Source organism: Protomyctophum parallelum (assembly GCF_964188405.1).
Source record: "Protomyctophum parallelum genome assembly, chromosome: 7".
Classification (NCBI taxonomy): domain Eukaryota; kingdom Metazoa; phylum Chordata; class Actinopteri; order Myctophiformes; family Myctophidae; genus Protomyctophum; species Protomyctophum parallelum.
Genome location: NC_139705.1, coordinates 42,782,603 through 42,800,576, shown reverse-complemented (window position 1 = coordinate 42,800,576; position 17,974 = coordinate 42,782,603). Strand labels below are relative to the sequence as shown.

Below are 17,974 nucleotides of genomic sequence, written 5' to 3'. Positions count from 1 at the left end.
CGAGTTGCTGCCTGAAAGGACGACGCCCCGCTGCGGCAACCATGTCGATGTTTCCAGACGTTTACTTGTCAACTCTGCTAAAAACCTTTTGCCTCCAGGGCAGCAGGGGGCAGTGTATGAGGGTGAGGTGCAGTGATACAGAATCGTCAACCTCTGTAGGGGGAAACGGGGCTGGGAGGCGTGCTGGAAGCACGAGTTTATGTGACATGCCAAGTCATACCACCATAGACATTTAAAAATAGATGCCTCATTGGCCACTGCAGTTCATTGGAGTGACGTGTCTCCATTGAAGGCAAGGAAGCTCTTAGAAGGAAGTGAAGTGGTCACGTGACTGGGCTGCGCCATGACACTTTCATGGACACTTTCACGGGAGCCAAACTACACCCGGAAGTTCGGCAGAATGCATTGGAGTCAATGAGAGCTCAGTGACCAGCTCATGAAGAAACATTATTTATGAATGACTGAGACCTTTTGTAAAGTGATCGCTTCTGGAAAATAAAATAATATATATAACACGTTATTTTAGGCTGTCTTTTTTTTTTATGTGCATACTACTTAATGCGATTTATTTTTTCAAAGAGCAGAGAGCAGCCCAGGCAGAAAACTTACTATGTGCTCTTCTATAAATACCTCAATAAAAATAAATAGTTATTAAGTCGAAAAACAACCACTCGGAAAAAACGTGTGATATCACTTATGTCTTCTTTCATATTCCTGAACCAATTATATGACAAAGCTCGCAATTGTTCATGTATAATGTTTGTTATGAGCTGGTCCAGCCGGCTCCATTCACTGCCATGTATTCATTGCACTACCGGTGTGAGTTTGGCTCCCATGAAAGTGTCCATGAAAGTGTCCATGAAAGTGTCATGGCGCAGCCCAGTCACGTGACCACTTCACTTCCTTCTAAGAGCTTCCTTGATTGAAGGCAGGAAGTCAAGCGGAAGTGCTGAAGGCACGCTGCGTCACTGCCCAAGTGAAGTCACTCATGCGACTCTCGCTGCCACTCAAGTGATTACTGGCCAATCACAGCATGTTTTTCCGGGATTCTATTGTCATGAGAAAACGTTTACATTGCCTCTGATTGGCCTACCCAACGTGCCCTTCTGTTACGCATTCTTCACAAGGAATCTAGGGAAATTATTGCCTTCAACAGAGACACGCGCCCCAGAGCCGGAAGAGGCCTTTTTATGTCTATGCATACAGTTAAAGTACCTCCACTAGACATGCTACGTCACACCATCATACACCGTTGTGCAACATGTTGTGTCACACCGCCTCTATCCATTGCAACTGCCAGAGGCATGTGCTTTTGGACAGCGACTCTCAAACATGTTCATGTCAAGCCACGCTAAATTGATATGTATTGAATTTGGCCGGGGAACCCATTTGAAAAGACTTTGTGCCAGGAATCCCCAGAAGAGACGAGTAAGGCATAAATGTTCAAACTTTTCCTCAAAGACCCCTGGGGGTCCCTGGACCTCACTTTGAGAAACACTGTATCATCTGTTGGTAATCCATTTGTTCCAGATGGCACTATTTTCCTCAAGACTCTCCTTGTTGTCACTCGGCATTGAGTAATCAGAGTAAATGTAGCCAAAAAGAGGCTTCTTGAGTTTGCGTGTCGGCTCGCTCCTTTATCGATCCAGTTTGGGCTGGTCACGGTAGTTTGAGGAAGCCTCTATAGAGAAGGTGCGAGTGACTGGTCCCCCTCTCGTTCTCCAAGCAGAACAGCAGGTCTCTGAGGTTGACTCTGGTGATGCGCTGGCGGGTGAACTGTCTGGAACCCCCAACGCCGGAGCCTCCTGACTGGGACGAGCTGGACCCTAAGCCCTGGATGGGGTGGGACGCAAGAAGCATGAGAAGTAAGGGGGGGCTAATGTTGGTTGCCCACATGTCACCTGGTAATTGGTATGATACCTGGCAACACTTTTGGTCTGTCTATGTTCCGTTAGGACGGCGATCGGCACAATTATCCGGACTTCTAGTTATTCAAATGTGCACATTGTCAGAGAATATTGCTAACACAACCACATGTGGAACGTGTCATCCACAGTGATGTTTTGAATCCGATAGGATATTTTGTTAGACTCTTCACTGGACTAGCAGAAAACGGCACAGAGCACTGTCGGCCCAGTGTGCCATTGACCATGGTCTGCCTGCTCAATTAGCAAGTTGTGAACAAATCACATTACGGTAAAGCTCCACTATACATGGAAAATCGGGATAGTATCGTTCCCATATTCCCATAATATTTGGTCAAATGGAAATGGCGATCTATACTTCACCTATTATAGTACGAAACTGCTTCAGAAGAGCAATGTTGGTTTATAGTACGAAACTGCTTCAGAAGAGCAATGTTGGTTTAACTATCAACGATCAACTGAGAACGTTTTTACAGACATAGATGATAAACTATAATGCAAACATGGCAAGTTTCTCTTCCTAATTTCCTGGTTTTGTGACATGAAGCATGTAGTGATGCCGTGAGCTGTGATTTGACTGGTCTATTTTTGAGAGGCCATACATACAGACATTCATACAGACTTTGCTCATGCTGTAAAAATAAATAACATGTTCAGCACCTCTGTGCTGGCACTGCTAGCGGGAGAATCCGTTTTGCGTTTCCTCCTTGGGCCGATGGCCGCCAGTGCAGTAAGGTTGGCTTCCCTCTGTCTGATCTGGTTCAACTCATGTTGCTGCATCTGAAATAAATACAGTCAAGGATCACATTTCATTCATTGACACACAATATATGCATAAAGTCATATCAGGAGTTGGAGAATCAATTTAATGTGATGGGTAGGGGTGAATTTTGGAAATATCTTCAACTAATAAGTAGTGTTGGAAGTGTGTTCAACCTTAACAGGGGTATAGAGGAACCCAATATGTTGAAAACTATTTTTGACTGGCCACCGACAATGCATAGGGCTTCAATAATTTACAAAAATATAATGGAATTACAAAGTGCAAAGACTGAAAATCTTAGATTAATATGGCAAAGGGATTTAGGATGTGAAATAAGTGAAGAGAAATGGTCAAATATAATTTCCAAAGTTGGGTGGGCCACTAGGGATATTAAAAGCAAATTTACACATTACAAAATGATACATAGATTCTACTATACCCCTGTGAAACTGTTTAGGATGGGCTTGGTGGAAGACAAACGGTGTTGGAAATGTAAAGGGGAAGATGGTACATTTTTACATGCCTTTTGGGAATGTCCTGTGGTTGTGCCTTTCTGGAAAGAGGTACTGGGGAAACTTGGAGACTGGATGGGGCTAATACTACCAAAATGCCCATGTCTCTTGGGAGATCGCACGGTGCTGCCACAGGGGGTCACCAAGGCACAACATGCATTGGTGACTGCAGGCCTTATTACTGCAGCTAGGTTGATACTGAGAAACTGGAAGAGCTCTGCTACGCCAGAGATCACAGACTGGACCCAACTTATGACTGAAACGGCATCCTTTGAATACTCAATTGCCAGGAGGAATAACGTCAAAGGGAAGTTCCATGAGATATGGGACTATTTTTATTTGTATATCAAAGGATTGTTGTAACATTTTGTATTTGTACATTACATATGATATAACCACGATTGTCAACAACAGAGTGTGGAGGGGTTTTCTTTTTTTTGACTGCTAGGTGTGTTTTGTTTGTTTGTTTTTTCTTGTCTTTTTCTTTTGTGTAAGTCATGTGGATTTTGTATGCTTTATTTAAAATCATTACAAAACTTTGATGACAAAAAAAAACAATATATGCATAAAGACACCACACCGTCAGGCAGTAAGGGGTTCAGACTTACCTCTTTGGCTTTCTGTTTGAGTCTGAGCTGCTCGGGGTCCTCTTGCCGTGAACGAGACTGCAATTAACACAGGTACAAGAATTTTTAATTTGTTCAGACCTGGTAAAATGTCAAATTGTGCATTTATATAGCACTTTACATAGATTGCGCATTACATTCACCCATTCATACACCAATGGCGGGGGAAACCATGCAAGGCACCAACCAACCTGCTCATCGAGAGCAATTAGGTGTTCAGCGTCTTGCTCAAGGAGACCTCGACACTACTCTGGGGGAGTCCGGCCGCTCTACTCCTGAGCTACTGCTGACTTTGATCCATCACATTGCTGGCGATGGATTTTTCTGTGCACTGTTGTGTGTTTCTTACCTTTGCTGCCTTCATGAGGATCTCTCGTTCCTGCTCTTCCTTCCGTTGCTTTTCCATCTGGTCCAACTGTTCAAAGAACTTGAGCTGGGCCCGCACGTCTCCGATCTGTTCATGCCGCTCATCTTCCTGAAGGGTGGATAGATTTAAAAGGTGGGAACGAGCTTAATAACATTTAATTGTCAAACTGCGACTCAAGAGGTCCAATATTTTCCCCATCACTTTCATGTGGAAAAACTGTGGTTTTTCACCTTGAAGGTTATGTTTTTCTGCTGTGCCACTTGGGATACTTTTTCCAGAACGTTTTGCAGCCGGTGCTGGGTAGCATGGGAAATTAAGTTGATCACTTCTGGGCCCAGATCACTGACACCAAACTTCTTGCCTGTCACAACACACGCAGAGCAGATACATGGTGTGTGACCTTTACGTTACTGTGTGTGTGTGTGTGTGTGTGTGTGTGTGTGTGCTCTATTACGATAAAGTCGCTGAATAATCCCCTGCGTTCATTTCTGACTTCAACATGCCTCTCGTTCAAAATATGAAAAGCTTAGTATATCCATCTGGTCAAAACTAGAGAGCTCCCTAGATTAGGAGATATGAGGCATGCTTTCTGAGCCAGGGAAGTGAACGGCAACGCGCATGCGCGAAGAGCAAGGAGTATGGTGCAGAAGGAGAGGCCAACCCCCCCCCCAAAAAAGATTTTTTTCTCCAGTCCTAACTGATTATCTATGACATTTCCACACGTCCTACGGTCTAAATGGGTTAAACAATAGAATATCTAAAGCCTAAATTGAAATATCTAAGATTTAAGAAGTATCAATGGTCACATGTTTGAGACATTTTAACCATTGTTCAGTTGTGTTCAGTGGTGTCATGCTCGTAGAATGCAGTACCACAATCTTTTGACGTGCACTACTACTTAGCATAACAACAGCTTTAACCGTTTATACCGGAGCGCACATAGCCGTATAGCAGTATATGCTATGGCTCCAGTAGCCTATACGGTAAGCAGCATGCACACTTACAGCAGTATAGGCTATGGCTCCAGTAGCCTACTGCTGCTGTGTGGTGTTCTGCTCCATCAAAGAACAGATTAATTAATCCAAAGCAAACTTTTTAGTTTTGCTAGTGTGCAAAACTAAAGTGCAGTGTTTGTCCGACTATTTTAAGTCTACTTGTTTGTGTGTCTAAAACTCTCATACAATATAGGCTATGCAGCTGTTCTGAATGCATGCCGCGATGCGCACATGCACACACATGAGCGTGATGTTCCGTGGTACCAAACAAGTGCAAACAAATCACCATGACACCACTGGTTGTGTTACTTGTGCTTTAAAAGAACAAAGGGTGTGAGTTTCCACTTGAGCGACATTGGTGAGCTGGACCTCACAAGAGGGATGGCTTTTTTTTGTAGTTAGTAGATTGGGGAAAAGGTTCAGGTTAGGTTATACTTTGTTGTGGAACAATTTCAGATCTATAAAAGGTATAAAGACATTATGTTTTACCAACATCTTAACATTTAAAGTCTTTGTCATGGTCCTTCAAAAGTGTATTAAAAGGTTTTAACAGAAAGATCCACTACAATACGACATGCCAGGTGTTTTTCTCTTTGTGTTCTAAGCTTCTTCAGATTCAATGGAAAAACACCTTATTGTTAGCCTTATTTTGGCGATTTGCCTGTCAATCATCACTTCCCCCCACCCCCACCTCTCCCCCCCAAGGTGCGGAAGCATAAGGGAGGGGAGGGGCAGGGAGGAGAGGATTTGTCGACCATGACATCACTGTCCACAGGCAGATCAGAGCACTTGTTTGAGCCTAATTATTCAGAAAACCCCAGAGAACAAAATATCCACTGAATGTTCAGAGATTATTGGGTGCAATTGAGGTCAGAAAACCTTTTTTATGTCAGACCTTTAAGCTCACACAGCTACACACTGAGATGCGTCTTGAGCTTGTAGATCTGCTATTGTTCGGCTATTTTCAATGCCGTCCTAACTTTGTTGTAATACAAACGTGTGTGTGTTTGTTTCACACGCTCACCAATCTCAAGAACTCTCCGGGTGAGTAAAGAGGTGGACAGGAAAGTCTCATCCTTGCAGGATCTGGTCACCGTGCCAACAAGTTCAGAGTTGGTTGCTAAGATACGGGCGCTCTCCTCTGTCAAGTTGACTCCTGCCATGGAGGCCACATCGTTGATGTCGTCGTCATCCCCCCTGGATGGATGGAGTGTAAATTCACCTGTGATAATAATCTGTCATGCCTCATCGTCACTGAAAACACTGAGTGTATCAGATGTTCAGAGACAATTAGGTAAATGGGGATGCACAATTAATCGTCCATCATGTCGGTATTAAAAAAGCAGCATGAAATGAGTGTACAATATATTAGGGGTAAACACTCTAGTTAAAAGTGCAGCAGTGGTGCAGGAGGTAGTAACTGCCATCATTTTGTACTTCATTACCTTACCAGCTACCTTATCGTATACTCATGAAATAAATCGAATATATATTTAAACAGTTTAATCCATTCAGAAAATATTTGGAGTCATACCTGAAGGCTCCTCCCCCTGCTTCCTTCAGTTTGTTCTTCTGTGCAGCGTTGAGAGATGACTGGACCCCAGTTACTGCTCTGAACCCTGGAGCCAAAGACGGCTTCACCACTGGAACCAAGACACACAAGACATGGCGGCACGAAACGCAGTGTGAAGCGATGCGTTTTGAGCTTGTAGATCTGTTACTCTTGCCATTGTTTTAATTAAAATCCTGAAAACAGTTTAGTACGAAGGCTCATTACTGCCATCGCGGTGAAGGAAAAAAGATGCTGGTGGGGGAGGGGCAATTGTCTTTGGCAAATTTCTGACTTTAGAAATGTCCTAGTTTAATGTGGCAAAACTGTGAGATTATAAAGATTAATGTCAGAAAATTGCCCCACCAGCGTTTTTATTATTATTTCCTCACCGAGATGGACCCAACAGATGAGACATACAGAACAACAACTTTATTGTTCAACTACCTGTAATGACGAATATTTATAGCAATTATTTCATTGGCCAATAGAGCACCGAAGTCCTGACGTAACTCGCTCATCCCGACGATTCCCCTGGTTCACGGAAGTAGTTTCTCTATGGAGAATAACATGGGGTGATCTTAATATCGTCTACTATAAGCGTTGTGGTCCAAAAATAAACAAGCTGTCTCGGCGTTATTGTCAGGGAGGTGTCTCTGTATCGTTTGCAACAGTCAGTCACTCATATATGATACAGTCTGCTTCTAGCGAAAATCTAACTAATTCAGCAGCAGTAACATTAGCGTTTTCTCTCAGTCAGTTGATTCTTCATATCCATGTGAGTGAAGCGGCCGGGATGACATGTTTATTTTTCAAACACAGTTCTTATATGAATCAATCTAAAACTCCTCCTATGGTGATTTCAATGCAACTAAACAAATACATGAACCTGGGGACTGACGCCCTCTACTGAAAGTGACGTCAGACTTCGGCGCTCTATACAATACGAATTACATAATTTACGCAATTTCCGAAAGCCAGACATTGGGTTCCCCTCAAAAACGCATCATAGCAGGAATATGCCAAATATACGTAGAACTTGGGAGGAAAAAATATATTTAACCATACGCCACATGAATGAAAGGAGATTTGATGTAAATAGAAAAAAGGAGGGAGTATAGACCCCTGACAGGCCCATAAGCATTTAGAATTTAAGAGGTTGAAATTGAGATTACTTTTTGCAAGAGATTGTTTGTTAATAGCCACAAGGTGGTGCTGTTACACACTGTGCTGTGCACAGTGAACACAGTGCCACATCGCAACATTCCAAATCCTACACGGGTTGTGCGCCACGATTCTGTGGCCAACGCGGAAGTGCCTCTAGCCTACAAAAACTGCGGACTAGACCTTAAATATAATAATAGAGTGCTAGCAGCTATGGCAGATTTTAATCTGAAAGGTTCCACCAAATTCAATGAATATCAATAAAAAAGACCTAAAGACGCCTATACACGTCCACCCCATGGTTTTGATATAAAAGAAGTGTATAGACGTCCAAGGCCAAAATTGTGTTAAAAAGCAAATGTAAATTTTTACACACTCAACATTCATCCAAACGTACCCGTTTGTAGCGGCTTGACCACCTGAGGCTGACTCATAACGATGCGACTGTGGCTCGGCCCTCTGAGCGTAACCATTGGCGACTGGGCCAGGGTCACCTGGGGCCTCACCATTGTCCCTGGGACCTATAGAGACATCGTGACACAGACAAACAGGACATAGAGCCACGCAGAACAAAGGAAGAGTCGTGACAAGTGTAAAACATGGCTGCACTCGAGGAAGGGCTGGATTTATATCAACTAGTTTGATATAGATAGTGATTATTGCGACCGAAGGTCTCAGTTAACTATGGAATCGCGCATTTCCCGTCAGTTTGTGTGTTGGCTGGGCACGTGACATCATCAAGGATGGAGCATCCCTGATGTCATCAATATTAAGCCCATATATGGAGATCCCTGATGTCATCAATATTGACCAGCAACTCTACATCCGACCTCAAAACTCCAACCCTTAGATCTCCATATATGGAGCTGCCCTGTTCTAACATTCCATATATTGATCCTTTCCCATCCATTATTTCTCTTCGATGTCTCCCTTTTGACGGATACCTGTCCATTCAAACCCCAAATGTATTAGTGCAGTTGCGCGCCCAGCAGCCGTCGAAAACTAGACTCTCTCTCAGAGGAGCCACTGAAAACTATGTAAATGACTGACATGTAGCAACACACACCACAAATATTCTGCAGCCCTGGCTTCAGAATATATTAAAAGACTACTTTCATATATTTGGTGTAATTAATAAAACAGCTTTAGTCTGACTTTTCCAAATCCTTAATAGAAATTTCTATTACAATCCGAAGGCCTGGAAATAGCACTTTCAAATTAACTGACGTTCCCAGGAACCGTGAAAATGTGCTTTATATGCCGTGTCCAACACGATGACTATGTTCACGCACACGGATTAATGCCAGAATTAATACTGAACGCCACAAAGCTGCATGGTCATTGAAGTATGAATAATTTGACATGTCAATTCAAGTTTCAAAGAGGAAACCCTGGCTCCAGCTTCTTACCAGGCCAGGTTTGCCGTGAGGCGTCTGGGTGAGGCCGATGACAGGGGACTTGGTTCCGGCAGCGGTGCTAGCTGTGGTGGTGTTGGTTGTGAGTGGGGGGCGCAGCACCACGGCGGTCAGGGCTGTGGATGCGGCCGTGGCAGGCTGAGGGGTGGGCAGGGGAAGCAGGCTCTGCTGGATGAAGGTTGACGAGTCTGGAGTCAGCTGACGAAGTGCAGGGAGACTTCTCTGGAGAAACGGGAGAGCGAGCGAGACAGAGGTGAGACGAGGGAGGAGATATAAAGAGACCAAGATTTATAATAATTTATAATCTAGTGATGAAACAAAAACAAAAAAAATGAAATATTTGTAATTAGAACACTTTTTAATTTAAGCTCATAATGGGCTCCTTCTCCTCAATAGATGAAACTGGGTGCAACACCTGAAAATGCATTTCACGTTTAATAGCCGAGACCTCTTTTTTTAAGTAAAACATTTGTTTTAACCAAAGAATATACTTAAAAGTTATTATTTATTATATTATAACAGCTAATCTTAGAGCTGACATCGCACCGCAATATTGTCATATTTGACTTTGTCCATGTCATCCAGTACTACACACACGGTACCAATGACATGGTACTAGCCGTTTGGTCTCACCTTGAGGAAAGGCACAAGATATGGCTGTGGTGACGAGTTGAGCTCTCGATACAACCTGCTGGTGAAGTCCTCTGCCTCAATCTTCGCCTCCTGTTGCACAGTAAATGGAGAGAATTAGAGATGAAAAATATTCTGGGGCTCTGATGGCCTAGTGGTTAAGGCGCATACCATATAGGCACTAATGCAGCCTGAGCTCAACAGCCTTTGCTGTGTCACACCCCGTCTCTCTCCATCTATCCAAATTAAGTAGAAAAGTCCAATATATAAAAATAAAATCTTCTTTTTTTTAAGGAAAGATTTATATATTTAGTCTGTGCAACAGGTTCAATATACAGTGTAATGGAACAAGCATTCTCATGCAAAACAACATTGGTTGTTTTGGTTGTATATTATGTCAATGGTACCAACCAAGCAACATTAACTACCAATTATTTGGCTAGAACAGACAAAGAAACTTATATTTTACTTTGATACAATGAGATGAGAGCATTAATCCAGTGTCATTGTGACTACCATAGCAACCAAAGGTATGGTTCCCCCATATCTTGCAAGTATGATCGAACCCTACAAACCCTCCCGCGCACTCAGATCAGCCATCGCAGGGAAGCTGGAAGTACCTTAAATAAAAACGCCAGGACAACGCTCCACACGTCCATAACTCTTCTCCCATCTGGCTCCAAAACTATAGAATGCACTTCCCCTTACAATCAGAACTGCAGCCTCACTCCCAATCTTCCGCCGTAGTCTGAAAACCCACCTTTTCAGACTCCATCATGGCCTGTAGCACTTGCCCTAGCCCCTTAAGACAGCATTTGATGTAGACTTACAGCTTTTTATACAGACTTCTAGCATGTTACATGGACTAAAATTGCATTTTATGTAGCTATAGCACTTTATAGTATGCATGCGTGTGTGTGTATAGTTTCAATTCCATTATATAGATATTCCACTATTACGTTCTTAGCATACGCATGTTTCATGATAACTACTTCTTACAGTATGTATGTGATGTATTGCCATGCTTTCTGTTCCGCTTTGTATGTTAAAGCTTTGAAGAAAAAGAGAGATAAGCTTCTCAAAATGGAGAAATGAGACAACCGTTTAATCTTCATCCGGGAACACACTTTGCCCACTACACTTCCTCCAGTCCCCAGCAACACTAGCCTGGCTTGGCCAGCCTCATAGCGGGGAATTTCACTGAAGATTCTTCATATGCAGGGAGGAAACATCAGTGAACCCTCGCTATGAGTCTGGCCGCGCCAGGCTACAGCAACACACCCACCAAGTGCCGAGTGGATCTGATGAACAGTTCACAAGTGGCCGTAGCCGCACTAACGAGCATGCCGGTTATGGAGAACCACTTATCCAATCCATTTCACACTGACTGGACACCGCACTTCCTTGTGAGGGGGTGAAACCATCAAATGAAGACACATACCAGCAGATTCTTAACCAGCTCTTTGACGTTGGCAGTGGTCTCAGACGACTGTTTCCCACTCGATGCCAGCTTGATCAGGGTGGACAGGAAGTTCTTACATTTCTTCACATTTTCCAGTGTCTCCTGCTTGCAGAAAGAAACAGGAAAGAAAAATCTATTCAAGTTTCTATACTACATTTGCAAATGTAAAACAAAAATCACACCCGTGTGAAGTGAGGGGCACTCTTATCATCGTACGTACATCATCATGACGCAAAATAAACACTATGCCCATTTGCTCAGACACTGACATAAAATTCTCCATTCATTGTCAATGGGAAATTAATGTTTGTGTAGGATGGAAATCTACACTAATAGCTGAATATAGGTGGAAAAAACTCATGCATGACACTGTGGTGAAAGAAGCAGTTTGTCGGATCGTTTAACCAGTCCATAACTTCATATGGTATGGTTGTGGCATGTTGGGTCAATTCATATACCTTTATCAAGCAATCCACTATTTGCAGTAACACAGGTATTTTACTCGACACATTTTTGTGCCGAGTTCTACCACACTCCCATGAGAGGTCTCTGGTCCAAAGAGGTTTAGAATCTGAATGGCACCCAGTGTTTTAGACACACACACACACAACGAGCCATGGTTAGAAACATTTACTCACAGCACTGATTTGAGTAGGGCCCCTCTGTATTCCCGCTGTGGCTCCAGGCTGCATGGCAGTAGGAGTCCCCAGTGGCTGTCCGGGAGTCGAGGCCGTCCCTCCCAGCATGATGGTGTTCTGTGGGAGTTAATAGACAATGGAACACAAAGACAATGGATGCAACTCCAGGACAAAGTATTTCCCTTGAGGTGAAACAGAAGGTCTCCTGTTCGCATCCCAGTCTACATGTCTCTGAGCAAGACTCTTAACCACCAGTAGTGCCCACTGTTCTCAATTACACTGGGGACGAACGGAACCGTACGCAGCGCGGTGGCTGCACTGACAATTCGTCCGTCTACAGTATTTTCCCACTGAAGGCGAGGTGAACGGCTACCCAACACCAGCTGACACGCGGCAAAAGCAAGCACGAGCGTAAAAAAAAGATTCACGCAGAGCTCACACACAATCTGCGGCGGCGGTGATTATAGTGGCAGCGTACCAGCGTACCCTTAGGATATGTAAAATGAAGATACACACTTCACTGTTCCAAGTATATGCAAATGTACCGTGAAAATAGGTTGGATTCAAACTCGAGTCCCCGTAACTCACAAAGAGCATATACCTTAGTCAAAAACAGTTGCATAGTGAGCTGAGCATATAGAAAGTCACTAACACACAATATAGTGCACCAACTTGGCTGAGCCAGTAGGTCCCACCTTAAATGTCTTGCTTATGCACAAAGGGATGAATATCACAGCAAACCTTAGCGTGTTCTTTTTCCCAAAGCCTTTGCGCTACTCCCACCCTCATCAACATCCATATATACACTTGAGGGTGGTATCGGCCCAAGTAACGGATACCAGTATCGGTACAACTCTAATACATATACAAGCAGGTCAGATGTAGTATTTTATTTGTGGTTAAACACATCGGAACCTCATGGTTAACCACACTAGCATTCAAATCAAGATCTACAAGCCCACAATGTGTCGCAATGAGACACGTTGTGAACTAAAATCGGCCTAAGTACAGAGCCAACTCAGGTCCAGCTTAACCATTGCCAGAATAATGTCACTGCATATCACCCCCAGGTATTTTTTCCCCCTGTGGCAGATTCATCTGGTTTCCAGGCTAGGTCCAGCATACTAAGTCTAGAGCAGTGGTATTCTGTGTGTGTGTGTGTGTGTGTGTGTGTGTGTGTGTGTGTGTGTGTGTGTGTGTGTGTGTGTGTGTGTGTGTGTGTGTGTGTCTGTGTGTGTGTGCGCGCTGAGCTGGTGCTCATTGGCAGTAGTTATTGTCAAGGCAATATTATGTTTATGCACTGTCAAATTCTATTCTAAGGTAGTAGTATAACCTGTATAGACATAATCCTGCTCATTACTGTGCAGAAATATACATAAATCTTCGTGTTTGAGCACGAAATGCATTTTGAGAACCCACAAATGTCCACGCTTCGCACGCACGCTGTGCGGCCCCCCACACACAATCATTCTACAGTTGTGGCCGCCGGCCTAATCTAATTAAACACCCCTAGAGGCTTTAAGTGGTTAATAATATGCATGCCTCAAGTGTCAGGGTACCTGAAGGACAGGGGGCCTCTGCAGCGTGGTGGTGGCTTGCACAGTGGTCTGGACTGCAGAGCCCTGCTTGATGATGCAGTTGGGGCTCATCTGACGAGCAATCATGCCTGGAGCCTGGTGGACAGATAGGGCTTTAATGTGCTGGAGGTTAGGCAGAGTAAAGCCAGATTTACATCCACTGCGGGTTGGAGTAGTGGTGAGACCAGAAGTCATTTGTTTCAGTGGGGGCTTGTGGAGCAATTAAAGTCCACAGCTTAATAGAGAAAAAAGAGGAACTAACCAGGTGCTCAATGGAGGTAGCAGGATGTGATAATGATAAAAAGGTGCTCACACGGTTAAAAAAACGGGATCAATACATGATAAAAAGACGGATCCGGGCACACAAAGTTAAAAAGTTAAGTAAGAATGCCCTGATGAAGACCTGTTAGGTCGAAACATGTTGGCAGTTGCCTTTTAATTCAATAAAGGCGTTCCTCATTTTTTTACTTTGTGTGCCCGGATCCTTCTCTTTTTATCAAGTCCACAGCTGTTGAATTTCTCTAAAGCTTTAGGCCCAAACCGTCAGGGGATGGGATGCGCACAAATAACACTTTTCGAACTCATGCAGTGACACTGTATGCATGCTCAATACGTGAGTGGAATACACAACATACTATAACAAAAATATATATGTGCGTCAGTAGGCTTATTAAATAGGTAATAAGAATGCACAAGTCTGAATATGCACCCAACCCTACTGGAAACTTGTATTAGAATAGTTATCAATTGATGTCTGTCTCCGTTTAGGTGGGCATGTCCAATAGTACCTGTACAGAGGTGATCTGGACAGGTGGAGTGCTGGTAGGTGTTGCAGGTCGTGGTGTCATGGCACTTTGGGACTGTGACTGGGCTAAGGTCTGGGCTAAGGCCTGCTGGTGGATCATCAACAGCTGCCCACTCTCACTGCGAACCAGGACCATCCCTGTAAGGGGAGGGGGGGGGGGGCAGACGCATGCATAGAGTGGCTAAGGGTCATGGCCATTCTGCAATGATCATCCTTTTTACATTTTGAGTTTAAGTTCTGTATTCTTAACTCAATGCAAATATATTATATTACAGCTCAACATCGCACCCGAGAGCAATAGTCACTCCTAACCATTACAAGCTAGTTATTGTTACTAATATTATTTTAAACACTGATAGGCAATGCAGATAATAAAAACACTGTCAGCGTAAAACTAATACCCGTTTGATATATACCCAATACCCGTTGACAGAGAAGAGGCAGATTGCCGTTATCTGTGACAGGACAATAAGAATCAATAGCTTGCAACAGCACTATGTTTAAAATAGTTTAAAAGTGTCCCCCTTGGTATGACTGATGAAATTAAACATTGTCTGCGCATATCCCTTCTAGACAAGTATAGACAATCAGCCTGCTGACAAATGTGAACTACAAGCTTTTATGTTTGGTAGCAACATAATGTCTGCACTCAACTGCTAAACGTTTGTGTTGCTTGGTTGCAGTTACACCAAGTGATTCTTCAAACCAATTGTTCGCAAAGTGAGGTCTTCAGAGGGAATCCCCCTGAGTTGACATCTGTCAAATGTAAGATACCAGGAGCACTGTAGTGGTTCTCAAAGTGTGGTCAAAGGTATAACCACTTTTATTGCTTTGCTTAATGCCTGTGCCATGCACAAAATTAATGTACTGGAATAGAATTCCAGTATAATTTCGCCAGTGTAAGAATGCCTATTCAGATTACAAGTTTCCCTCTCCCCACCTCTCCTGTTGGAGCAATATTTTCTAAAGGGTGGTCCACGGATTAAAACGTATTAATTCATGAAAACATTTATGAGAGGCAATGACTGACCTGGAGGGAGCTGAAAGTTTTGGATGTTGGGAGCGCCCTGCTGAGGCTGTGTGAATCGAGGGGCCAACACTTGAGGAGCAATTGCTCTTATTCCAACAGCACCAGTGGCCGCAACGGTTGACGGCACTGACGTCCTCACGTTTTGCAAGACAGTTGCGTTTTTTACAGCCACCATTGCGCCCGTGGATGGGATGGGAGCTGCGACTTGCCCCGCAGTCTGAATGATGGTTTTCGGAGACTCAAATGTGTTCAGCGTGGTGCCGCTGACACAGACAGCCGGAGCTGTGAGCATCGTGGCGGGGTTGTTTCCGCTGCTTGGCGAGGTAATCGTGGCAGTTTGCATAGGCGGCCTGACAAGTGTGACCGTGGGCACACTGGGCAGCGCGGTGGACACACTGTTCGCCACAGCAGGCTGAGACGGCACCAGGGTCGAAGCGATAACATTCTGCATTGAAGAGGGCTGAATAATAGCGTTCGACGTGGTGACTAAAACCACGTTTCCTTTGGCCACAGAGCCGGTGGTGGCGGGTCCGTTGTAGGCGTTGTTGACAACCATGACAGCGGGCAGTGAGTTGCCAATACCGCCGCTGTCACCTCCTCCGGGAATAATATGGGAGTTTAGAATCACGTTACTTCCATTCAAAGTTTGAACAACGGGCGTTCCAGGTTTAGGCGCCACGGAAACAACACTGCCGGCTGTCACCGTCTTGGCGTGACTCTGAACGGCGGCTGTCATCACGGATCCCGGCGGTGGCGCCGTCGACGCGGTCCCGGCGACTAGAGCTCCGTCCACGGCTGAACCACCGTGGGACCTCGCGGTGTTGTTGACACCTCCTTGTACCCCTCCTGTCCCTACAAAAACAAAACAGGGAAAACACAAGCAGCGGGATCATCCAAACCGCAAATACAATAATAATAACAACGTAGGGGATTTTTATCAGCAACAGCGTGACAAACATGAGAGCTAACGTTTAGCTAACTGGGGAATCTTAAAGGGTGATTACTTACTTGGTTGCGTGCCGGGTGTCAGTCACATACTGAACATAGCAGATCTAAAGGCGCACAGCGCGTCCCGCTGCGACGCGTTGTTTAGTGCAGTACATGGCACGCAAACAAGTATAAATCAGGCATTACCTGCATTGGCGATCTCTTGTGAAAGAAGTCCCATCTTGGTGCCCTGGACATCGGGATTATTCCCACCACCTCCAGCCGTGTTGCCGGTGTGATTTGCCGCGGACTGGACGGCCCTGACCACGGTGGCGCCTCCGCCGTGACCCGCAGCTCCAGTCAGCTCGGACTCCAGGGATCCGACTAGATCGCTAACTACTTTTTCGTCCACCTCGGTGTTGAAGAAAACATCGTCCAGCAAATCGGAGCCCGCCGCCATCTTTGACCCCTGTTTACGCTACATCCGCGAGACGCATGCGCCGATTGGATGGGTCCCCGCGCGCCCGGCGCTCCGATTGGTCGCTTTCGAGAAATAAAAAAAATGGTTGCGAGGCTGCATCTATGCCTGTGCTGCATCCATCTGCAGACCGGGCCCACGGCGTGAGGGACCTAAGAAGGGATGGATCCCTGTCTTCTGATGTTTAGTTTGATGATCAGAATGATGTCGTTTTCTGATTAATTGAAAAGGGTAGACCCTGTTGTAAACAAGTGTAATGCTTTATCTCTCTCTGTGTGTGTGTGTGTGTGTGTGTGTGTGTGTGTGTGTGTGTGTGTGTGTGTGTGTGTTCTACAGTCTTTGTATAGAGTTGTGCTTTAATGTGAAATGTGCCCAGTCTGCAAACTAAGTGCAAGCTGTTAATAAATACTTGGGGCTTAGCTGGCAAATACTTAGCTGGCAGTGCTGCTGATGCCATAATGACACAACTTGCGACATGCTTTGATCTCCCTGCAAAGGGGTGCTATGGGCTATAGTTCCAAACATTGAGATAAACTAACAATTCCAATGAAATAATAACTAAATATGCAATACTGGTTACAATTATTTATTCAGAGATATGCAATAGTACAAGTAGGCCTAGTGAAGGAAAAAAATGTAAATTTAATGTTTTGAGGAATCTAGAAAAAATAAATAAAACGCATCTGAAGAACAAAAGTAAATATCCATGTCCTTTCAAATAGTTAGGACAAAACAAAAGAATAATGCTCCCCATGAGCCAAACATTTGTAAATTAAACAATTGATTCTGATGAAAATAATGAAAATATACAATGAACACAAAGTACACCAAGCCATTCTGAAGCCTGTACAACATCCTAGGAAGTGAACTGCCAATACATTTTCAGTATGCAAGTCAAAAAGGCTGAATAAAAACATTCAGTAGGTTATACAACTGGATTGGTTGACTTGTCAAGTCATTAATCGGATGATCGAAGGCCATGACCTGGTCGATCAACCACTGGCATCCCTATTTTGGGAACACAAAAAAGGGGGAAAAAATTTATGTTCACCCGTTATCACGCTCACACAAGTAAACTGTATAGGGCTTAAGTGGTTAATCCAAATATTGC

General features: G+C 44.2%; 1 protein-coding gene across 1 annotated transcript; it reads right to left on the bottom strand.

Moving 5' to 3' along the window:
* Window positions 1-582: 582 nt before the first annotated feature.
* Window positions 583-17,005, bottom strand: LOC310862369 (transcription initiation factor TFIID subunit 4-like). Its single transcript, XM_083770240.1, has 16 exons — window positions 16,593-17,005; window positions 15,459-16,310; window positions 14,412-14,566; window positions 13,606-13,719; window positions 12,047-12,163; window positions 11,388-11,510; window positions 9,950-10,039; window positions 9,311-9,538; window positions 8,299-8,422; window positions 6,723-6,831; window positions 6,213-6,385; window positions 4,424-4,554; window positions 4,176-4,301; window positions 3,809-3,865; window positions 2,586-2,705; window positions 583-1,833 (listed from the first exon to the last, which is right to left on the bottom strand). The coding sequence occupies exons 1-16, from the start codon at window positions 16,843-16,845 to the stop codon at window positions 1,660-1,662; spliced, it is 2,946 nt and encodes a 981-aa protein (XP_083626366.1). The 5' UTR covers window positions 16,846-17,005; the 3' UTR covers window positions 583-1,659.
* Between the last annotated feature and the right edge of the window lie 969 nt (window positions 17,006-17,974).